We start from the raw sequence: 25,051 nt of genomic DNA, 5'->3' as shown, positions 1-25,051 counted from the left end.
CAATTGGAGGCTCGTTAACGAATTTAGGCCATCGACTGTGTCACGACTGTAAGAGCCCTACATGCAACGGGTTGAAGTTAACGTACTTTTCTCTTATCGAAATCCACCAAACAACAACTGAAACCATCGTAATGACAATTTTGCGTGAAAGCTAGCTGAACAATTTGTGGAAAGTATTGTGTCAAATTAAGAAATAAATTTTCGAATCCCGTGCGCGTTGCAGCTCGTTTTCACGATCGAATCCGGCCGATCCGCCTTTGCCGTATGATTTACGAACTCATTACGGCCACCAATCGGTCTCTATCTAATCGTCGCCGGTAAATACAGTCTCGTTCGAAGACAGGGTGCACGCGGCCCCAAAGGCCACTTGCAGAGTCCAATCATCGTAAGACATTTCACCCCGGCACCTAGGCTAGCCAGCTATCGGCCGGGTATGGCCGATCGTGCACTGCAACCAACCGTCAACCTTGCGCTGCATTTCGCCGCCGGTAGCAACTCTATTAACGGGCTCGGTTTTATTGAGTATCGGTATCAGCGTCAATTAAATTTTGGTTTTATTCTCCGATAATGCCACACACCCCGAACGCTTACCGGTTCTCAACGTCAGCGCAGAAACAGGCCTCCAGAAATACTCCTCCGCTTATGGCGCCATTTTATGATGGCTTCCTACGCGCTACTTTATCGCGAGTCCACCATTTCTTTCGATAAGTTGCCATAAAATCGGGGGCCGCGGCTGCAGCCGGTCAGTGGCGGGATTAACTCCTTCTCGGGGGGCGTAAGTGTACGAGCGAAATCATGCACAATTGTTTCACCGAGCAGGGATGGGCCCACCGGGGAAGCTTTCGGGTATTGTTTGTTTGAAACCGCGGCCGTTGATTATTTTGGCGAGCTTCCTAACGGTCTCGCGGTGGATTTGAATAAACCATCAAACGTTGATTTACGAGCAACCGTTGGGAACAGTTCCTCAAGAGACTTTTGTTTTTCCCCCAGAAAGGCTTGCGAAGCATTAAGTCCCAAGTTTTGTCAGATGCTCTGGACCGGTTCCGAAGCCAGCCGACCCAAGCGAGGGAAGAAAAGATTTCTATTTCGGAAATTTTACGATCCAAGTACGGCTCGTAAAAAGTGATTCCCCCAGCGAAAGGCTCTAGCGCCACCGGAAAGCCACCCTCATACGCCAGCCGGCCTTTGTCGGTGGCCCATAACCACCCGGCGGTATGCAACAAATGCGAAGCGATTGGTTGGTTGGACCGGGCCCGGCCAGGATGATTACATTACCGTAGGGCCACATTTTTTTCGGCCACACGGAGAAAGGCCCTTTCTGCGACACACACGAGCCAAGCCCCGAAACCTGGAATGGCCAGCCCGAGCAACCCGATCTTCGGCGGCCTATTGGCGTAATAAAATGGATTCTTATCGGGTGCGCTGGCATTAAACTGGGGAAAGAAAGAAAGTAATGAGATGGAAAACATTTCCCCGGGTTGGCTTTTTTTATTACGCCACAAACAGAATGGAGACCATTCTTTCGGCGGCCAAAAAGAAGGTTTCGGAAAAGGCGAAGCCGACCATTTCTTTCGCCGCGGGCTGCGGGGAGAGCTTGCCCAAATGTAGGACCTTCGGTACAGGCTGCGTGACTGATTGGAAACGTATAGATATCGGTTAGCGAGACCAACCGAGGGAGTTGCCGGACGTTCTGTATGACCTAGCGGCTGGGAAATGGTGGAAACCCACAAGAAAACCTCGTACGTTTTATTTTGTCGTTTATTCCAAACGATGTTGGCGATACACGACACAGTTTCATTTTCTATGTTAAAGCAAAATGTTGATTCTTGGTCATCTGATGCATGTCAGCGAAAATGGCTGTACAAAACGGCAAATAAATGTTTGATGTTTCAGATGTCCATCTTTACAGCTTGGAATTGAATTAAATGAAAACGCAACGCAAACGTATAGCAGTGGCTGGTTTTATGGCCACAATAAGAAGGAGCACCGCGGATCTTTGCGCCACTTTTGGGCCCAAACCAGCCTCTTGTCAGGGGTAATTATTTTATATTGCAGCCTAATGACATGCTAGTTTGGGAGATACCACACCGGTCACTGCATCACCGAGGACCGAGTGCATCAGATTTGCCCGACAGTTGTTTATTCAAACGACTCGCGCCGGTTTAGTACATGCCAATAAAACACTATTGCCGTTGCACGCTTTGCGAGTGCCGCGGAATGTGTTATCTTATCCGTGGCCAGCGCTGTGCGCCCTCCGTATGAATATTACATTCTCACAACTTTATTAGAGGTGTCGAATTGAGCATTCGAACGTGAAAGCTCGCCCGAAAATCCATCCAGCCATCCATCTTGCTGCGGCGCTAACGAGGGTTCCCTAGCCCAACCCCTAATCGGAGGTCCCTAATCAAACAGGGAGCAGAAAAAAAGGATGCCTATTGATTAGTTGGGCTTTTGCGCGATACACCTTACGCTGCCACTGTCGCTTTTCCACCATTTTCGTTCGATAGTGCAAGGGCTTGGGACAAGGAAACTCGGCATCCCTTCAGCCGGCTTCCATTAATATTTATGAACTCCCGGTTACGCGAGTTTTATGGCTATTGTTCACCATAAATATTAATTGAAGTATTTAAAAGTCCATAAACTTGTACACACGGCTGTGCCGCGAATGCTTACCACACAATGGCTTGACCACCCCGCACAAGAAGTGGCTCCAAGGTTCTGCTGAGTGAAACATAATTCAGCAATTATTTGTTTACGACATGCCTCAATAAGACTGTAACATTTTTAACAGCCACGGTCACCATTCGGGAAAAGATTTTGAACCAACATTAACAATTCAAAGAATGTGAAGATCTAATTACCTTTGGTCAATCCTCGATCACTCTTTCGGCCATCAAAATTTTATTTCACTCAGTATCCGGGGCCCATCAGGGGCTTGTACTATGTGCCATCTACTCTACCACCCCATAAACTTCCCATAGGAAAATTAAGCACCATCATTACGGCCAGCATTTTCTGAAGAAATTGAATTTAATGAAAATGTATAAAGGAACATACGAAAGGGTACTCAGCAACGACATAGGCTTTGCGGATTCATTGCCGGCAATCTCATAGATAGTCAATAATATAGACCATTCAAACCCGGTGTAAGAAATTAAGTGAACTAAAGCGACATGTAAGCGTTTCTTTTCAACGAGCCTTCAAAGCCTTCAACGGTGAACGTTCTTAACTCTTGATTAAGTCCTAATTCATGTTATTAGTCGAAAAGATTTAAATCTTATTTTTATTTTTGGCAGAATCATATAAAATACTAGGAGATTATTTAAGCAGTGTCTGTCATTTTATTTTTTGACGTAGCCATTACATTTCATTAACTCGGTGGTTGTAGCCGCCTTTTGAAATGATAACCATCTAGTTTTGAGACATATTCAAGTGTTAATTGGGTCTTGTTATTATTAGGATCTCCTTCAGTTTCTTTTCTGCATTAAAATATTATTTTAGTAAAAGTACCAATTGTTACCAACGCATAGTTTTCTTTTCAAGTTGATGATGTTAAACTGAAAAACATGTAGAAAATGAACACAAGTAGCCAGTTATTTATTCAACTAAATGGCTATAGCTAAATCTGGAGACACAAAGGCCAAAGACTAGCATCCGATTCGAGCGGGTAACCATTCTCAAAGGATCATATCCTCAAATCTGCGTGATATTCGTTGTCCTTTGTTTAATGCATTACTTGCCACAAATTCAACATTAGACTTCAAGTTCCTTAACAAATTGAACTAACCAAGAAAACAATGGCCGAGAATGAGCTCAAACACAGCCTGCACAGCATCACAATAGACCAGATGTCGGTCCTTTCAGCACAATGTCGTAGCAAAGGCCATCGTCGACGGTCGGCAGAACGTGTATTCGCCAAGCCGCGCCGCAACATTCGCCGAAGGTGGTGTGTGCAGCTTCCTCCGCTTCCAGAACCTCTCCGTCGGTTCCGTCGGTTCCGGTAAAAGCCATTCTATGTTGTAGTCTGAAAGCATGTCGCGACGCATCGGTCACCCGACCCAGCCCCAGCAGCGATTCGTGGGGCCGAAGAATCGAATCAAGAAGTGGACCAGGCGGCGCCGACTGCCCGCCGCCTTTCTCATAATTCCCGATGCATCATTTCTGCCCACCTCTGGCCCCTTCTGGCCCCATCACAATGCCATCATCATGGTGGTCATCATGGCGACCATTATCTGATTAATTTCCCGCTCCTTATATAAACGTAAATCAAGTAAACCTCCGAAGTACCGGCGAAGCGCCCTCCGCAGGAATGCGCCGGTGCGCCACACTGGCGTCCACGTCCCCGCTCCTCGCTGGCGCAAGCCCCTACCGCGCCCGCGATGCACTGCATTTTCGCGATTAAACTTCCCGAACCGAACCGTGCCGATGGAGCCGATCTTGTTGCGTCCGTTGCGGATGCGAGAGCGACCTCCGCTAATGCAAAACCCCTCCAACTCCGGGCATCGCGCATTAATCGCGATCTTGCGCGGTTCTGGCGCTGAGGACTTTGAAGCCCGTGCGCCGGCCGGGCGTTGGTATCAGACGTTTCCTTTTGGCCGTTTGCTCCTCTGGATTCTCCGCCGGAGCCATCGTCTACGGGCCCTGGAAACTGCGGGGATATTAATCGGAGATCAATTCCAAGTGGCGCCTACCGGGAAGGAACGCAAGCTGCACCGATTTCGTGCTGCCCATTGATTGCGCCAAAGTTTACCATTCCCGTGTCGTTTATCGTTAAAAGATGATGAAACGTGCATCGCACTGAAGCCTATTTAACGTTCACTTCTAATTAATGGGTTACTAGTGATTTTCGCTGTAGGGTCCAAATCCAAGGCACCATCCAATGGGCATTTGGGAACCTTCGAAGTGTTTTTAAGCCCTCATAAAGCGCCAGGACACTTCATTATGATCTACACACGGTGCGTCCACGAGTAGCAACATTCATTTGATGGTTATATCGTTTGTAGGTTGAGCTTTCGAGGACAACTCCTGAATGGTTGGAGAGTTCGGCTGACGTATAACGTTACCTAGCGGAAGACAATGTTTATTATGTTATTAAATTATTATGAATTCCTTCCAAACCGGCCAATAATACTGTGAGTCATTTCGCTCATAGATTTCGCGATCATTTCGCTACAAGCTCGACCAATCGCCGTATTTGCCTGACTTAGCACCACGTGACTTCTGTCTTCGTTAAACTAAAAAGGCCGCTTCATTGATTTTACAGTAAATAGGTGAGAACCGTTTCGAAAATTGGAACTAATGTAGATATAGATGTCTTGCATAGAGTACGGATCATTTTAAGGGTAATGACATTGATTTAGAAGAATAAAGAAAAAAAATGTGATCACTAGGAATAATCGATGAGTAATCAATTTACTAACAACGAATATTAATCAACAAACAAACAGTTTGTAACATGACGAAGAAACGTTTCAGTTGACAATTCTGGAGACCTTTCATGAAATGAAATAATGTTTAAGACTACGCGACTGCGAACAAGGACAGGAAGTACTAACGACCTCAAAGAACCTACTTCGCAATAAGTTCTTAATGTGTATAAACCGTGTAATATATTTGTCGCACTATGTGTCCCTAAAACGCCAAGGAACTCGTCTATTCGAGCGAAGCAGATGGAACAGACATTCGCCTTACACGCAACCTTACCATCGTTTGAAGGATGAATCATTCGATCGCTCACGATCCTTCAAGGTACGCGGAGCCCTTCGAAATCCCTTTGCGAAGCCGACTAATATACGCCCGGCTCTGTCGGCGCATAGTTCCAGTGCCGTGTGCCTCGAACGACCTCATAGACTAATTTCTGTTCATCTTCTACCTTCCAGACATTCTGCTGTTATTTCCCTCTCTTTCTCTTTCTCTCTGTCTATCTCTATGTGGCCGTTACCCGAAAAGCCGTTACACTCGAATTAGTTAAACGCATCCAAGATAAACGATCCCATTCGGGGAGATAAGCAAACGACAATTGATCTCAAAAACCCTTCAAAGCCGAGTATGACTCATGCACCCTACTCCGGGTGCCCTAGGCCTTAATGAAACGCACCAGAGTGGAGATTTTTTAGACACTTTGTTTTATTTTTGGTTACGCCCGTTCGGGCGACATTAACTAACCCGAACCAGTCCAGCTCCCTTTGGCGGAACTATTCGTCTGGCAATATTTGGTACAAGAAGGTGACGCGCTCTCCTATCACTCGATGGCGGCAGCTGGCTGCGATCCGACCGGCGGCCGGTTGCTAGTTGCTGGAACGCTCCGCCACGGCGGTGCTCGTGATGACACTGGTGATCTCCCCGTTGGCTCCTCGACTAGCGTCTAACGATGGCACTCTGCGAACGAGACGGAAGAGCGTTAGCTGCGGTCCGGTCGGGTCGGTTAAGGCTGAGGAGCAACTAACGTACGAGGTCGCTATGTGGCGGGGCCCGAGCGCACTGTTCGGGACGTGGCTGGACAGATGGGGCGACAGATTGCCGCCGTTGCCACCGGGCGACCCGCCGGTCACGTAGCGCGGATCCTGGCTGGGCGAACTGTTCAGCTCCATCGGTTGCGGGGTGGACAGATGGACCGGGTTGCCGGCCAGCAGCTTCGGTTCGGCCGCTAGCTGATGGTACTGGGCCGGTATCATCGACGGCAGCAGCTTACCTACGGAACGGAAACGGAAACGGAAATGAAGCCGATCTACGCGCGCGAAGCTCCGCGCGAACGCGAACCTGTGTTGAGGCCGTTCATCTGGGGCACCTGCTGGCCGGACTTTGGTTTGCGCTTGCGCGTCTGGATGCCGTCCTTCTTCATCGTGAGCGGCCGGTTGACGCTGTGCAGCTTGTAGTAGAGACCGCAGGCGTTGCACACCGGATCGCCGTTGTTGTTGCGGCGCCACAGCGTGGTCGTCGTTGTGTTGCAGTTCGCGCACGTCACTCCCGACCGCCGGTTACCCTGGGCCGGCGGTGTTTTCTGCTAAAAGACGACGGAAGGAAACAAAGTGTCAGTTGCGAGCTATGACCCAAACCTGCGTCCTTCAATCCTTGACTAGTCAACGATGCCCAAAGGAGTAAGTGGTTCCACAGAGAGATCTCCTTTGGTAACTCGGTTAGGAATGGTTTATAAAATTATACTTTCCATCACCGCTAATTCTTGGAATAGCTGCCCGACTTTTATGACATAGCTATCGACCAATCGTCCATTGTTGTAGATACGTAATCATTGCCATGTTTCGTATTCAGCAAAACAACTATCAGCATTACCCCTAATTTATTGCCGAAAACAGATATTGCCTGTTCTTTGAATTACAAACGATAATCACACGTCTCAAAAAAACCGGTGTTACCGGGGTCTTCAATAACAAGTGCAGAAATTGGTGCACACTTGAGACATTAAATGGCGTTCGGAACGTTAGGATAACGCAAAATAAAGTTCCAATACAGTGTTGAAGTCTAAGCTTCGCCCGACATCAGTCGTAGCATCAAACAAGTGTATCATTTGTATTGTGGCGTTCTTTAGGGCCATGTTTTGCTTGCTGTTTTGTTTGTTTGCGTTTGATAATGTTAATTTAGTTAATGGATAAATAAACAAATAAAGAATAAAAAAATTGAACGAATGATCGATTCGATAATTAAATATCAACGTCATTCCGTTCTTGGCCGTTAACTCAATGAAACATTGTTCAGTTGGTTAGAACTGTCACAGTACATTCATAAATGATTTCTGGTAACTGTCTTTCGGAATCTTTAGAGCCGGTTTTTCGTGATCTCTTGAATCTGTTTGAATCTGTCTGAATCTCGTGGTTTCTCTTGAATATTTCAGATACTTTGATACTGCAAGTGATCGTGAATGTTTTGCTTGACCTCGTCCTTTTACCTTTTGGACACTAAAGAGATGGTACGATTTTCTATTAGCAATTAGTGGAACTTGTTAAGCCATGAAACTATCATGTACATGTAATAGCTCGACATCTTGAAAAAATCTTGTTAAAACATCCTGTGAGAAAACAAAACAGTAGTGGCTCCATTGATTGTGACACATATTCAGCAAGAGAAGCCAGATGAAGGCTCGAATCCGTTGTATCCGTCCCAGAGTGGAATGGAAAGGCTTAACGAGTACATCACGTATCGCACACTATCCGACCACCGTTTGTGTGTCGGTCAGCACTGTCTAATTGAGAGCAAAATCAACTCCAGAGCTCCCAAAATTACGAAAGGTCAATGGACTTGATAAAGGTAAGTTTGGCTAAAAAGAAATCGCTTATTTTCTCGGTAACTGCCTCCACCTCGCAAAGTATCGATCATGCAGTTTCAAATTTTTGCTCGTTTGTGAGTTACAGGGTGTTAACAATAGAAGTCAACCAAAACAATTCAGTATATTTTACAGCTCTTACTGGCCAGAAAAACCCCGAGCTTTGTTTGGAAATTTTACGGCATTCACCACATAGTCCGGACCTAATTCCAAGTGATTATCCCCTTTTCCACGCATTGCAAAACTTCCCGAGTGATAAGAAATTCGGACCAAGAAACAATCAATTAATCAATTGAATCAATCACTGAAGTTCTTCGCCTATAAGGGCCAAGACTTCTATGAGAAAGATATTCTGAAGTTACCTTTAAATTGGCAACAAATTATACAAGAAAACGGTACATATTTGACGTAAATCAGATCCTAAGAAAAACATCTTAAATAAAGTTTTAAAATTCACGAAAACATAATGGATTTCTGTTTAACCAAACTGATGGATGTTTGAAAACTGAGTTTGAATGAACAAACCACGATTCAAAACACACAAAAAATAGGATCTATGACGAAGCAAAGTAAGACTAATAATAAAATTCCAAACTAATGTTGACGCGACATAGGGTAAAGAGATCAACCATATTCTAGCACGCGGTAAGTGAACTCAGAACTCTACGCTCGTAGTCTTTATAATCCACCAAAAACCGAATCAAAAATCCAAAAACTACACAATTCAACATCGCCAACATTCATCACAATAACATCAAAAATCAACATTCTCCAGAAAGGCCAAGTAGGCAGCCTTAGTTAGCATTCAGACCCGGTATTTGGCCCTATAATTACTGATCCCTGATTACTGACCCAGAAGCAAAGTGAGGCCCTAGATCGAAAGGGGAGAGCCTACGATTGGGGATCAACAGAAATGTTGAGGATAGTGCATCCCAACTGTCCCCTCGAACTTCTCGAATGTCAGCATCGTCAGCAGCTACCACGTCTTGCCGGAGGTCAGAGCCGTAGTAACTTACCACCGGTTGCTTGGACTTGTGGGAGCGCGCCGGTGGCCGGTTGGTGCCGGGGTTCTGGCGCGTGTAGAGGGCGCACGCGTTGCAGAGCGTGTGGCCGACGAGGTCGCGCCGCCAGAGCGGCGTATCGGAGCTCCCGCAGTTCACGCACTCCCGGTGCTCGGCCGCCGCCGCCGGCTGCATGTCGTACGCCTCGTTCAGCGAGCTGATCTGCCAGTGCTGCCCGTTGCCGGCGTACTCACCGACCCCGTCGCCCGCATTGTTCATCGTCACGATCGTCCCGGCAAAGTTCTGCGTGGGGAGAGTAGAACACAGGGCGGCGTTAGACCGGAAGGGATCTGGACCGGATCACCGGAGGTGCCGTACCGGGTTGTAGTCGACGCTGGACCCGTTCCAGTAGCTGGAGTAGATCTGCTGCGCCCCGGACGGCGAGCTGCTGCTGTGGGCGCCCGGATTCTCGTACATGGAGGTCGGGCCGGGCCCCTGGAGCGCGGACGTGTACTGGATCTGCTTGGTGACGATGGAGGACGAGGTGAGGGTCGGGTCGCTCTTGTACAGCACCGTGTTCGGGCTGGCCGGGTGGTAGTAGATGGCCTCCTTCGGGGGCAGGAACGTGGTATAGTTGCCGGCGCCGGGGCCAGGGCCGCCAGGACCGCTTGCCGTCGTGTAGACGTCGGGCGTGAGGTAGTAGTTCTGGGCGGACGACAGCACCGGCTCCAGGTTGGTGTAGTGGGACGCCTTCGCATCCACCGTGCCGTCCGCCGCCACGTGTTGCACCACCTCGCCCCCCGGCCCGTCGTGCGTCTCGTACACCTGGATCGTCTGGTGCGGGCCCTGCGCCTGCACCTGGATCGTCGCCCCGCCACCCGACTGCGTCGCGACGGCCACCGCCGACGAATGCTGCGGGAGCTGCTGCTGTGGAGGAAGAGGAAGAGGAGGAATGAAAGGGGGGGTTCTGCAGGGGTTGGGAAGGGGGCCTGTCCCACTTAGAATCGGGAAAAGCTGTATGTCTTCAAGCGGCGGAAATCCCTGGAGATCGGATTTCAAATGTTCTGACTGTTATGTCTTCAGTAAAAAATCGACTTTCGGTGCTGAAAGTGATCTGCTTTAAAAATCGCAAAATTAACCGTTTACGCTGTGCTTTACCGTTTCTGGGAAACCAAATACCGTAGATCGAAAGATTCAGAGTAGACGTGGTAGTAAAACATACGACCGGCAGCTGAACTAGAAGGTTTTGAGATCAATCAAGGCAAATACTGGACTTTCGGTTGAGTTCTAATTAGTATTCGCCAATAAATTTTCACGGAAACTAATGATCTGCAAGAAATTTGCACCTGTGGACGGAAAACCAAGGTTTTCATCACAAACACGACGATAGGCTCATCAAGGAAGAGTGCCTCAAAAAGCGAGTTCTTTTGGAAAAGCAATTTGGAAAGCTGCCACTACAGCAGGAAGGTAGTTCAGTGGTACTTTTACAATAAGGTGGATTTCATCGCAAAGATATCAACCCACCAAATTGCCCTGAACCCCGCCCAATCAAAAAGCATTGGGCAATAATCAATTGGAAGTTGAAGAAGACTGGAAAGGTGATGCGGGATGCTGCAGAGATGGCGAGAAATTGGAACAAATTAGCCGCTGAAGTGGACCAGCAAATTGTGCAGAAAATTATGGCGCGCATTCCAAAGAAAGTTCGCGATTCGCATCCGAAGACCGACAGAATAAATTTCTGAAAGTTTTCTCTCAACATACAATAAAATACCTTCATTGAAATGTTTCATAAGTCAATCCAACCCCGAGATAGAGCTAATTCAATGGTTGCCGATTCTAAGTGGCTGACAGGATTTAGCGTACCACTTCGATCGACTGGCCCTGAACGGGTCCGCCCTGCGGGTGGTGGCCGGGGTGGTGTCCAGGGTGGTGCCCCGTCGGTCCCATGCCGCGTCCGTGGTGTGCGTGGGGGTGCGCGTGCGGGTGTTGGTGCGGGTGATGTGGGTGGTGGGCCGTCACGTGGCCATGGCCACCGAGGCTCGCGTGTGGCTGGGGCGCCGACGGCGGGTAGAGGTAGCGGTGGTGGTACTTCGGTTCGGGTTCGTACGGGTTCACGTACCGCACGCCCTCCCCGTCCCCACCCGGCCCCTCGCTCTTGTACTCCACGTAGATGGTCTGGGTTTGCATCGGAATGACCGTCGCTTCCTGAGCCGCTAGCGCCTGGGCTTCCTTCTCGATTAATGATTCTCGCTTCACCTGCGGAGGGCCACCGCCGCCCTGCTCCTGGCTGGTAGCCGGCTCGTAGCTGTACTGCGGGTGTCCGTGCTCCGCGCCCGCCCCTGCCGCGTGGTACTCCACCGCGGCGTCGTAGTCCGAGGACTCGTTCGGCGGCTCCTGACCCTCAGCGATCTCCCTGCGCGAAACGACCCTTATTGGAGTGTTACGAGTGTCCAGTGAGGTCCCCCGCCCCCACCCCAGTCCCCTTACCTGATCTGTCCCGTCGTCGTGATCATGCGCTGTTTATGCTGGTTGATGATGACCGCCGTCTGCTGCTGCTGGCCGCCGGGGGAGTTCCGCTCAGCCTGGTGATGCTGCTGGTGGTGGTGGTGGTGGTGCAGTTCGGACCCGACGACGATCATCCCGTTGACGTGTTCCTGCTCCATCACCGTCCCGGACTGCGGCTGGTGCAATCCGCTCGCCACTTCCGTCGCCGGTGCGCTCTGTTCCGCTTCCTGCGTCGGCTCGTGCGACACCTCCATCTGGGGACGGGAAGAAGGCCGGTAAGAAGGGGGCGAGTGTAAGAAAGTGTGTCACGGTGTGTGACGCACGCACGGACCGTACGGGGATTCCGCGCAGGGCAACGCCCGCAAAACCAACGCGCCAACGAGCGGTCATTTCCGCCCAAACAACACGCTTCCGGCGCGGCGGCGGTGCGCTGTGCGTACGTGGTTTCCGTTCTCAATTTTCGTACTGCAATTTCCTTCCAACCCCTTCCGGTTGTTGCGCACAGTGTTGACGAACGCACCTCTCGCGCAACGTTCGGTGCCGTTCGGTGCCCCCCGAATGACGAAGAATTCGAAAAAGTCGTCGTTATGCGGGATGATCACTCATCGCCTTCACCGGCCACGTGTCACGTGCTCGCGGCCTATCTCCCGGGGGGGCAGAAGATAAGGGCGCACTAAACGCTAAAGGTCACTTTTCGCCCGCGGGTCCCTTGGTGACCTTTCTCGTGAGGTGTCGCGTGGTGACCGATGTGAGCGGGTGTTGACGAAAGGGCACTAGGTTCGTTCGCAACGCAACCGCGGGGCTTAACTCGGCAACCACCTTTACTTGGAATTATTTTTTATTGGAGTGGACCAAAAGCGATAGGACGCAATTTCCGACGTCCGATTCTCAGTCCTCGGAAAGGTGGATCTCCACGAAAGGCGTTCTGTCCGATTGATGTTTACCAGGCAGGCAGGCATTTGTTGTCACATTCTTATTAAACGATGAAGGAAATGGATTTAAAGGATGAAGCAGGCCCCATACATGGTACTGTCTTGGAAAGTCCAGGCATAGCAAAGCGTGGCAAAGTAATCAACCAACTTTATGAAAAGGTTATTGTAATCACAAACAGAAACGGGACGAATTATTGTCGAACGACTTTATGAAGCTCTTTTGGTGATCTTTCTCTGCATATTTTAACCCAGTAAAGGCACTGGGCGAGCAATCAGAAGCAATTCGGGATTCCGTTGGTTCTACTGTCTTATTCTAGGCAGGCACCATCGCTATAAAGTTCCATTGCCTTTTTGACATAGCCTGAGAAACTAAAATGCGTTCGAATAACACACCGTTTGAGAGACATACAGAGAAGAAGTATTCGGCAGAGAGTAGGTTCATCCTGTATTGTACAGGGTCTTCCATCACAACCCATACTATTGAAATGTTAAATAACTCCGCCATTTTTCAATCAATTTTTACAAATCAGCCATTTTGAAACGTTAGTTTACACCGTTTTGGTTAGGAAGCAATTTACGCCAAAAAAGCGGGCTGAAATTGAAGCGCCCTGCATTGAAAATAATCGTTAAACTGGGAAAGCTGCGAAAACTGTGCATGCTTTCCGTTGGGATATTTTAAGATTACGGTGTATGCCAGCAAACCGAAGACTATTGAAGAACTAAAAGCTAATATCACAGCGGAAATGCTATTACGAACGAAATACACTCAAATACAAAGAAAAATCCACAAAAACAATTATAAATGCCCGTTTTTTATGTGTCTAATGAAGACGGTCATTTGACCGATATTGTATTCTAATTGTTTTGCCTACATAAACTGCATCGTATACCTTAAATAAATCTTGTTCATTTGTTCAAATTGGTTGAAAAATGGAGGAGTTACTTAACTTTTAAATAGTAAGGTTCGTGATGGAACAGCCTGTCCAATTGCCTGGCAAAATTGGTGATAAAGTTAAGAAACATGATGCTCAAAAAAGGAAAGTGAAGTATAAATGATAATAAAGATCTTCTTATCCAATTAATCAAACTTTTTGCAATAAGCTGTTACTGACTCGAATCGTGTTCCTTGAAGAATCAATTTTAGTTATCAATATTTTGTTAATCAATTTTCGCATCAAACGTCGAACACTTGGAAATATTTCAACTTGAACCACCGAGTCCCTCGTTGCAGTGAGATTTCCCCAGTTGTAGCTGTTCTTGAAACCAATCTTTATTTTTGATGGTGAATATGACATTCATGATATTGCCGATATTGTTTTGTATGGAATTGTGTAGCGTTAAATCCACAACAACACATCAAACAAATTCCTCCATGCTAATTCATTCCCGACCGAGGCAACGCAAAACATAAATGTTAAAAGTGCTAAACTACAAATTGAGCGAACGAACTAAGTGCCAAGTAGCGTTCGAACTTCCACAGCCTCGGCACCATTTGAAAGTTTCATCAAGAAATTTAAAAAAAAAACATTCAGCAAATTTTTTTAATAGAAGACCGTTGTCCTAAATTGGATCCGAGCAAGCGAGTACTGATGTGTCAACCGCCGTAAATGTAATCGGTGTTTTCTTCTCTTTCTATCTATCGGTTATTAGGCTTTAAACCGCATGGAGTTGGTCATCATGAACCGGATCGGTCGTAGTTTCAACCAGTTCATAGTGATTGACTTAATTTAGTCGACTCATCAAACAAAGTCCTTTCTTTAAGATAGAAAATAGTTTTTGCATAACTCCCGTTAACTTATTATCAAAACTTATGACAACGCCTCCAACGGCTCCAATGAAAATAAAGGAACTCCACGGTCATGGATACAGTATTGGAAAGGAATCTAGTCTCGGCGCGTGGCTGAATATCCGGATCCGGACCCCAAAATCATACCCGCTCGCCGATCGACATCCTATTTTGAGCCATTTGTCCAACAATTCCCTTCCACCACGCAGACCGTTTACGTCTTTACGCCACCATCTCGGCCACCCGATCTTCACGGCGACGGTCCGATTATCGCACCCCAAAGGCTCCACTATCGACTCGATACCGGTGCCGCCGGCCATCGATGCTGCCGTATCTTATCCAATTCCCGACCTACGGGGTGCTCGCCCGATAACCTCCGGGTATGTGTCCACGCACCTCTTTCAAAATACGAGCGCCCGCCATTTACCGCCGGGACAAGTGTCTGCCGTCGCGTGAAGTGTCCACACCGAGGCAGTGGCGGTTGCGAAACTGCGCCAACAAAATGGCTCCCCGGATGCGACGTGTCATTCGCGCGGCGAGTGACTTCGTAATTGAAATTTCCACAATTCTATCGACGCGCGACAATTGCGGCCGGCCAAAAATTGAAGGCACTGCGCTTACGGACCTGATCCCTAATCTCGTCCCGGGGGGAAAGAATCGCCCAAGAAGAACCGACCGAAACGCGGGCACCTCCAGCGAATGAGCGCGGGGGCTCATAAATGTCAGGTAGCGTACCATAAAACTTGCTCCTTATCTCCGGGGGCCCAGTACAACGAAGTCAAGGAGGAAAAAGAAAACAACAAAACAGAGCCCAGAGAGAGAAAAAACCAAGTCACTCGATAAACTTCGGCCCGTCGCGAATTGGGTGTCCGGAGCTGGGCCTGGTAATTAAACACACCTCGGCACCTTACGCCTCACCGAAATCATGCTGCCCGGACACGTCCGAAAATTACTGTCCACGTCTAATACCGTTGACGAGGCTCCATAAAAAAACATCGACCCCACCGGCTTATGGAGCTCTAATTAAATGGTTCGCTCGATATCATTCCGGCACCGCACTTCGCCCGCAGTGTCCCATCGCCCATCGATCACCGACGCACGGAGCGTTGTCGCAGGAACACCTGATGCGACGTGGCGCCAACGCAACCAATAAGGGGAAAAGGGCACCCCGACCCGGCCAGCACTTTCACCTATGAGTCAGTTCGGCTGGAATGTTCGCCGGCTGGGGTTTCACAACGGTCGGAGCTCTGGTGTCGCGCCCAGGAATTAGATCATCGATCAAGCTACGAACCTGCGTGCGCGATCGCGCGACACTCGTCGGAGGCGTCCGAAAGAATGCACCGACCGGACGATCGCCAACAAGTAAGATATCACTATCGGAGGGCTATAAATATCGAAACAACCCGAAGATCCCTTGCGCCTCTGTCTCGTTCGTTCTCGTCGTCGGGCGAGAAGAGCATCGAAATTCGAATGTCCCCAAAGAGCGTAGATGCTCTCAGAGGTTGCGGCGTGTCGCCGTCGGAGATGCCGATAATAGCCCCGGAACCCGGACTAAATAGATCGTCCTGGGCCGAGCTGAGTGGATCAATCCGTGGCCAGAACACGGGCGAACGGTCAAGCGTGTTATCTGCCCAATTTTACATAACTTTTTATGCATGGCCGGTGACCCGTTCCAGGGCCGATGCGTGTAATTCCCGGGCAGGTTCGTAGGTGCGCGGGACATGCTGAACCAATGAGCGACCTTTAGCTACGAGATGGACGCACCTCAAGTGAGCCTAATGCGTCGTGGCAGATGTCGCAAGCCCGCCGCAGGTGCTGGTCCTGGGATGGACTGAGACGTAGGCCTCGTGTTTCTTGATCGTCCGTTTCGACTGAGTTCCGCAACTTCGTTTCAGTTAGTAATTTTAAACATCAAATCAACTGTGATGAGTTGAGGGGAGATGATCAACTTTTCAATGTTTCATTAGGTCAAGTAGATCACAAAACATGCCCCTGAATCTTGTAAGTCGTCTTACTCTCCGGCCCACTAGCTTAGCATATAATTTACTCGCTTTATCACTTCGCTCATAATATTAGTTCATTTAGCAAAACACAACCCTCTTTTGATAATATTTAACTGTTGTTAGTTTTATCTCAAACATTTAATAAGAACAATTTAACAGCACAATCGTTTGCAGTTTGCGTCCAACAGAAACGCAAACGTCGAAGGCACACAAATGGTGGAGAAATCTTTATGTTTCGATTATTCGGGGGATTCCATGATCCGATCGAGTTCTACCCGAGTTCAGCAAGTCTTTAAAAGGAACGCCTTCGTTGTTGTTTCTATTCTCGGGAGTACTAAACACATGTAAGACTAAAGTCTAGGATTTTCATGACAAATCTAATATTAGGAGTCATTCAGGTGAATAAATGAATTAAACAATAGTTGGATGAATAAATATACAACAAATCAAACCCGACTATTCTGAAGTGGAGGAAATGCCTCATGTTTCTTAAGATAGTCTTGTGAAGTTAGATTATGTTGACTATAATATTAAGTAAATTTAATAAATACGGGCTGATCCGTTCTTCTGAGATATAAAAAGAATAAATATAAATATAGAATACTGTGCACAAACTTGAAGGAATCTGCTTCATTTTTAATAACTGCCGATCGTATGAACACAGAACTCCAAACAATGAAAACTCCATTTGAATTGAACTGCATCGATGTAACAGTTTGAGCAAGCTTATGATCGATACGATTGAGGTCCCTTCCCAATTTAGAGATCCTTAAATTTTACGCGAAAGTAGCGAAAAGCTTCATGCCCATGAAAATAGGCCGTGAGGCAACTGACCACTTGCAGCTACCAAGCTACCAGTTCACTAATCTTCAAATAGCAAAACGCGAGCTTTGATGATTACACAACTTCGTTTAAGAGATTTCATTTCACTTCACAATCTGCTAATGCGGACAGATATCGCCCCGTTTGATCACCTGTTGAAGCCATCGAAGATGCAATTTTGAGATTGGAAAGTCATTGTTGAGCTATCTCGTATTAACAAGCTTCGTAGGACCACCGGAACACACCAAAACGAAGGGCTTCAGTCGATTTCAGTCCGTTTACTTGTCGACAAAAAAGCCCACATCATGAGCCCTAATAAAGTCAATGCATCGATGAATGGGACCTGCTCCAATTATAGAACCCACCGACCGACAGGACCGGGCCGTGCCGAGCCACAATAAACAAACCTCCTCAATTCTGCACCGCCGTAAATCTCGGCTCGACATCGAGTCATTAATGGCACAAAAGTGAGCCTAAAGGCGATAGGAGGAAAGCATGCGCCTGGACTATCCGGGGCAAAAAAAGGTCACCGAAGAACCCGAGAGCCAATCCTTCCCGTTGCTGGGTTCCTGGCAGCAGAATCCCATTGACCTTCGACTGGTCCCAACAGGAAACAGGAAAGTGACCGCTGCGCTTCCCGTGGCGCCACCCGTTATGGTTATTGCGTCTTCGGGTCTTCGGCCCTCAGGAGGTGGTGGCCATTGCGTGGTCGGACACGCAACAGACCCATAGGGACAAGCGCCCGAGAGGTGTCGTCCCTCGTCTTCTTCGCCCGCATGTGATTTATGGCCCTGCTAAGTGGCGCACAACCTGCCGAACAACAGAAGGTGAAAGATTTCGGGAGAAATGACTTTCTTCGGAGTCTCCGGAGTCCCTTGGAGTTGGTGCCCTTGACGTACGCGCCGCTTTGTTTTTTGCCTTGCGAACCACTCTATTAGGGAGCCTGGGGCCCACGCACGTCCGGGATCTCGCTTTATCACCCGGCCAGGGCACTCCCAACAGATTACTCATCCGGACGATAGGAGACCATCGATAGACCAGCCCGTCCGACGCGGCCCCCGGAGGTGATAACTGGCTGTATCTGTGGTCCCGGCCATCGGTCCGATAAAAATGTTTTATCTCCCAGGACCGCGATTAAGATTCCACCGCTGACAGCCGACCGCCGGCTGGCTGGGTCGTGATTTTTCGCGCCAAAAACGCGATCGCGATCGTTGGTACCTTGACGGGATCGTTGGCCGGCTGTTCGCTGCTGGTGGCCGGCCCCAGGTGGCCAGGATCGGCCGAGCTGGAGGCCGCCACCGTCGTCGTGGTCGTAGCGGTCACGGCGGCCGACATTCCGCTGGTCGTGCCCGCGACATCGGCAACCTTCTCGGACGAAACGGCCATTTTGTTCACGGGGAGGGAGACCACGTGTCGTGATGGTACCCCGGGCTCTAGATTCGGTTTCACTCACTCACTAGGTTCGCAACAAAAACAATACTTTCACCGATTTCCGGAAGGCTCCAGTTCTGTGGTGCACGCTCACGCACGATCACACCAGAAGGAGCATCTCACTGCGACTAAGGACCACATACACTGGGGCGCGTGTGGCGACTACCGCACCCCGCACAAATTATGTACACAGCCGAACGGGGGGGAACCCCGGGGGGAGCGGCCGGGCGGTGCGCGGGAATTGATGGGGAAAATTGAACAACAACAAGGCACGCGAAAAGAAAAAAAGGCGAAATTGTTTTTTTTTTATATAAATCTATAAACATATATATATAAATTCATATATATATATATATGTAGGTTGGTCTGAGCGAGCGTCCACCACACGACCGAAGCCCAATCGGGTGCCCTCGGAGTGTCGGCTGTCTGCGCGCCTGTCGTCGTTCCGCCGACGGGGGTTGGCCGCCATCGCCCCCCCCCAGGGGCCACCGCCGCCCAAGCCGCCCGAGCACGCTTATCTTATCGGCCGATGTTTCCGATTGTAACCAGCACCAGCAACAACACCCTTTGCCACACTCACACGCGCGCACACTTCCACACAGGCGACAGGAGGTGTCGCAATCGCGCTTCACCGGTCCCGGAGTGCTGGTGGATCAATCAACTGCTCGCCCAATCTCAGGGATCTCACTCTCACCGATCGATCGCGCGCGATCCGATCCGCGATCACACCCGGCTACTCACTGCTCACTCTGACAGGCATCTGTCAGCGGCGGCGGTTGTCAGAAGCCACCAGCTCTCAAGCGCACCGACGCACCCGGCCACGGCCCGTGAGGATCTGCGAGCCGCGGAACGAGGGCCTCTCCTCGCTGGGGACCCCTTGAAGCAACGACACCAAAAAAGCACGGCCGGCAGAGCGTATATGGGACGTAAAAATCAACATCAACACCACCGGTCCATCCGGCACCACGCCACGGCCACGGGAACTCGAGCGAGCGAACCTCTGTTTGTCCAGAGGGGGTGCAGATCTCCCCGCACTACCCAAAAACCGATCACGTCCCCGAGTCGAGCCGGTACTGCAATAAACGGCAACGACGACGACGACTGGTACTTCTTGCCGAGAGAGTCCGGGCCGGCATCTCCGGCCCCGTTGGGTTTGTTTGTCTCCACACGACCGACCGACCGACCGACCGACGACGGGCATAACGTTTTGTCATCCTCTCCGACAGCACACGGCACCGGGGACCCCGGGACCGGGGCCCTTCCGAGGCGCAACACACAACAGGATGGACGGCGCGCACTGTTTGTGCCTTTTGCGTGTGTACAAATTGACGGTCCCGGGGGCCCGAAAAAAGAGCCGGGCCCGGGCCAAACTAGGCCACAGCCGGCTAATCAACGCTACGGCAACGATCGTCCGAGGTTTTAGTTTGGGAATGGAAGGCAAAAATCCACTTCCAAAAAATCCGCACCGAAGCCTGGCTCGTGCCGGGCAGAAATTTGTTATTTGCCTGCAAATTGCTGCTTCGGCGTCCCCGACCCGGCCCGGCACTGAGCAAAGCTCGAGGCACGAGCAGATCGCTGGACTTCAAACTCCGTTAGTCATCGATCTGGAGCGATCAAGTCGGCGGTGCTGCTACCGGGCGGAGTGATCGATAGTCCCCGGGAGAGACTGAGGTCGACTTCGAGTGTGTCAAACACATTTCCCAACCTGTGCGAGGAAAAGCGTCTCCCGGCGTCCGCGGGTATCGATCCTGGCACGGTGATACCTAGCGCTTATCTTATCTGTATGTTTTTAGGGCTCTGCGGCCAGGCACGATGGAAAAACAAACCATTGAGACAAACAGCACTACCGTCCGCCGTAGCAGCAGCACTGGAAGCTTCCGCGAGCTTCCCCGGGGTGGACCGAAAAAAAACGGAGGAATGTTCCACCAGCGAAGGATTGCGGCCCAGACTGACCGGTAAATGTGCGACGCACTCCAGGACCCGGAGAATCTCGAGGCTTGGAATGTTCACTTCCCCGGTTCAAGTGCGTCCCCCGATCTCCGGGCTACGAGAGGCTATTGTTTCGACGTCACAATGGACTCGCTAGAGTCGCGTTCGGCTGACAGTATGGTTATTGATCGCGTGTCACGGCGCGTATCAATCTTGCCGATTGAATTGCGGACACTCCGGTACGCTGAGGTGTGTTTCCCACAGAACTCATCCTCACCGGGGATCGGGATCCAGCGCTCCACGAATAGGCTCGCGTGCTTATCGTCGGCCATATTGCAACATCACCCCCCGAGTGATCACGTCACGTACAGCCGTAAGGGTGAACAGACCGGGTATCAGCACCGGGGGTTGATAAGAGCAACCACGGCGGCGTACATTCGGTGCCTGCTGCTTATCGGGGCTTCCATCGGGTGGAACCTCCCGGGCCCGACCCCGGGTAAGTGGTCCAATTTGTGCTGCGACGACGACGAGTACACAACGGACCGCACCAACACCTTTCGCTGCCACCCGACCCGCGGACTATCATCGGACGGGGACGGTAAAGGTTCTCGATAAAATCATAAACGTCGAACCGCCGTCAAGGGGAATCACAGGCTCAGGGACAGGCCGGAGCGTCGCGAGTGTAAGGTGCCGTTTCGTTTTTTTCTTCGAGCCCGTCCCCCACGACACACACGGAACGCACCCTTCAAATCCGGCGGCCGATTTCTTTCCCGAAGACCAGCGACGTCCAGCGGCGGGCGAAATAAATTATATGACACCGTCGTAAATCCACCGCCGGCGGCGGCTGGCCATGAACACGTTCCACGTCATGTCTGGGGGGGCTGAAGAGTCGTGCGCACGTCCCCACGACACACTGTAACTTCTTCCGCAACGTTTCGGTTCCCCGTTGCCCAACTTGCCTCCACTCAGGTCCCGGTTCTCCAGGCCCTGGATCCACAACACTTCACTACCAAAACTTTGGGCTGATTCTTCCACTGCTCTCGTCACACACTGGCCAGAAACGCAATTCTTGACCGACATTTTCACCAACTCCGGAGCCTCCGGACCGCACTCGAGCAACGCGAACTTCCGCCCAGGCCCAGGTGCCGTGGCGGTCCGACCGACCGGCACCGAGACCGACGTTCCGAGTGGGACCGCCGTAATATTGTGATAATATAATATAATATAAAATTTAGCAGGGCCGGGCCGGGCCGGGTCTTTTTTGAAAAAGTTATATCTCAGTATAGATAGTGAAGTGTGTTGCCGGTTGATAAGTTAACATATCAATTTGTTGTTGTGCCTTGATTTGCCACGGTTACGGCCTTCGCTTGTGGGCGGCCCGGGCGTGTCACGTTCCGAGCTCCGAATCGCCCCACTCGGGCCGTGGGCCAGGATCGTCGGCTTTCCTCGGCCCGCTTTTCACCTAGGTGGAAGAATCCGTTTTCCCTCTCCGGGAGGCGAAGCGTGAGAAAAGGCCGCAAGGAGGGCGGGTGAGGGAAGGCGCCACCTGTAGCCTATCTCCTATCATGCCCAGCCTTATTGCTTCTTACATGCAAACGGATGATAACTCCCCTATCTCTGACAACAGTTTTATCAACCTATATCTCGGGCTGTGTTGGCGAAGTGGCCAGATAGGGGGCCGGTGGCCACCAACTAACTACTCCACACGTTCCGGTGGCCAGTGGTTCCCGTCCGCCGAGCGGCAGTAGTGTACCAAACGGAATGGCCCACGGTGCACCGGCAACTCGGGCCCGTCTTGGTCGTTTCCGTGTCGTTAGTGTGAGGCGGTACATCCGGTGGCATGCGACTGGCTCACGGGTAGTTATTACCAAATACTTGTAGACTGGCCAAAGTGCAAGAAATCTTACTGGAACAGAACAGAGCCTGGCTGTTTCAACTGACCTAAGCACTCGACCTGAAAGCTTAGGACCTTAAGGACAAGCACTAAACTAAAGTGGACTAAATGTACATTTCATTTCTGAAACTCTACACAGGGATTCAGGAATGTTGCCCCAATTCTGGAATGTCTCGACACACAATGACCAAATATTGCACACTGATTCCGTCTCTTACTCGGATCACTGTTTGTTCCTCTCGGATTGAGGCCCTGCATACGTAGGTCAATTCAGTTTGGATTTATTCAACTGTAAACGCTCTAATATTATTAGACTTAAGTCTCACAGTCAAAGGTCTCCAAGGACGATCAATCGTCTTCCGTCGCGGAACTCCAACTGTGTGATGATGACGAAATGACAGGGCTTGTAGCGGTTTGATCTTCCTCCCTTGCTTGTTGGAAGAAGAGACCGCTCTCTGGGCCGGCCTATCCGTACATGCCGAAGATCAAATAACCTCCTCCCAGTCGTTAGCCCAACGAAAGGAAAGTGGCCCTGCCAAAAGGAGAGTAGTGACGATGGGACCTAAGATCTTCAAGGATTACACTTTCTTTCATATTTTTCAACGATCTTCCGCAGTGTGGCCTTAGATGGATAGTTGTGTATCGCTGGCTGACGGGGTCTAGGGTGTTGATAGCACAATCGACGATAGTAATGTAGTGTAACTGCGAACTGCGATTCAAAACTTAAGCTGAACCGGTTAGCGATTGACGTAACCGAATCCGGATGTGATTTGTAAATCTTCATGCACTTAGTTTTATTTTCTTATTGGTCCAAGAATCAGCAATGTCGTCTCCACGAAACCCACCAATTCCATTATTAATAAAACACATTTCTGAAGGGTCAATTGTCTACCGCTCTTCTAACTGCACTCTCATACAAGTGAATCATTGCAGTTCTATCTCAGTTCTAGCTTCGGTCCGGAATCGTAGGGAAAAAAACGGTTTCACCGATTCCCGGTTAAGATGAATCAGAACTACGGCGAGCGACAAAATGAGGCTCGATGCAAGTTTTTCGCTTTTTAATCTAAACGCAAATATTTGTCATCGCTCTCGGGTCATATGTTTACGAAGCCCTTTTTGTGGGTCCCACGTAAGGGACGCCGGGAGTCGGGCGCGTTTTGGTGGCGTTAAACCGTTCCTAGAACGCGTTCGTCCATGATAGTGAAAGAAGTTTGATTCATTCCCTCTAGGTTCTGGGCCCGGGCTTCTTTAGTGCATTTACGCTGGAACGGAAGGGCCCTTTGGTGGCCCTCTGCACTCGCTCGCTTAGCCGGCCCACTTTTGAGCCGTAAGCCAAGATATAGACAATCAGTGCGATTGTGCAGATAACTATAGATAGACACTATCATATCTGGCAGATACGGCCATATTCCAAGGAACGGGGCCCCGCCGGGTAAGCAGATAAAATGGCTTGGCAGACGGGCCCGCACCAAGACTGCCGGTCAGATTTGGCCTCCGCTCTCTTGGCACAGTTCCGCTGCACGCTATGCTACGGTAAATAACATTATCAAACTTATTATCTTATAATATGATTATCGTAGATATTCATTACAATATTTCCTTCCTGCTTCCTATCGGGTGTGGTGCTACTTTTCGAGCACTAGCTCCGAGCCGCGTGTCTCAGTTCGATCAAGACCAGGGACCCACAAGGGTTCGCTCACCGGCGCGTCCTTTTTTCGGGCCCACGGGGGCCCCACTGCTTTTCCGACTGGATCGGACACCTTAAGTGACGCGTTAAATGGTGTGCCACGTGAAATACTCCCGGAGACGTCCGACGCGACGTGAAATCTGTGTCTGACCCCAATTCCACGTGTGATTAATTCCAGTGGACACCACACGAGTGGTGCAATAAGTGATGAACGTAATGTTTGAGGCAGATCGATTCTCATTCGAAGCATACTTTCGGTGCAATAAAGCGGCCATAAAGTGGCCGTTGATCCATTTTCCGCAGTACGCAAGCGAGTGATCGGCGCTGTTTTCACCATCCAATAAACCCCGTGTTACCCTCTGTGTTTCCGTGTGTGCGAAAGCGAAAGCCTCCCACAGTTGGTGGCCAGTCGCAGGCCACAGTACATAAGGAAAATGGAGGCACATAAGGCGCTTATCTATATCACGCCCCATAACGTGCGATGGGCGTCAGATAACCACCACGTCTCCGGCGCAGCGTTCGCTCACGCACACACCAAGAGTCCGGCCGATTACAGTGATAAGGGCGAAAGAGAAGAAAAAAAAATGACTCACCGGCCGATTGGTTCTGCAGAACTCTGTCAGCGTCGTTTTGCGAGTTTTTACTGCGACAAAAAGTGGGCAAACAAACGAGATCGATTACACGATAAACAAGCTGCTGCTCTCATTATGCTGTGGTCCCATTTAATGCCTTTCGAAACACAACCAGTGTGTGCAATAATAATTGTGGCGACCGCCAAACTGA

General features: G+C 49.9%; 1 protein-coding gene across 1 annotated transcript; it reads right to left on the bottom strand.

Moving 5' to 3' along the window:
• Nucleotides 1–6,207: 6,207 nt before the first annotated feature.
• Nucleotides 6,208–18,666, bottom strand: LOC131211167 (protein pygopus-like). Its single transcript, XM_058204540.1, has 8 exons — nt 18,546–18,666; nt 11,767–12,038; nt 11,143–11,692; nt 9,658–10,200; nt 9,295–9,582; nt 6,760–7,000; nt 6,451–6,691; nt 6,208–6,378 (listed from the first exon to the last, which is right to left on the bottom strand). The coding sequence occupies exons 1-8, from the start codon at nt 18,660–18,662 to the stop codon at nt 6,288–6,290; spliced, it is 2,343 nt and encodes a 780-aa protein (XP_058060523.1). The 5' UTR covers nt 18,663–18,666; the 3' UTR covers nt 6,208–6,287.
• Between the last annotated feature and the right edge of the window lie 6,385 nt (nt 18,667–25,051).

The sequence above is a fragment of the Anopheles bellator genome, chromosome 2 (assembly GCF_943735745.2).
Source record: "Anopheles bellator chromosome 2, idAnoBellAS_SP24_06.2, whole genome shotgun sequence".
Lineage (NCBI taxonomy): Eukaryota > Metazoa > Arthropoda > Insecta > Diptera > Culicidae > Anopheles > Anopheles bellator.
Note: the sequence above shows the minus strand (reverse complement) of the source record. Positions and strands in the feature narration are given on the sequence as shown.

What these genes read in the sequence shown, in the direction of transcription:
- LOC131211167 (XM_058204540.1), bottom strand. Translation starts at nt 18,662, where the DNA reads ATGTCGGCCGCCGTGACCGCTACGACCACGACGACGGTGGCGGCCTCC. An exon ending in ACGACGACGGGACAGATCAG is followed by an intron (nt 11,693 to 11,766) that starts GTAAGGGGACTG and finishes CGTTTCGCGCAG; the next exon opens with GGAGATCGCTGAGGGTCAGG. An exon ending in AGGGCCAGTCGATCGAAGTG is followed by an intron (nt 10,201 to 11,142) that starts GTACGCTAAATC and finishes CCACAGCAGCAG; the next exon opens with CTCCCGCAGCATTCGTCGGC.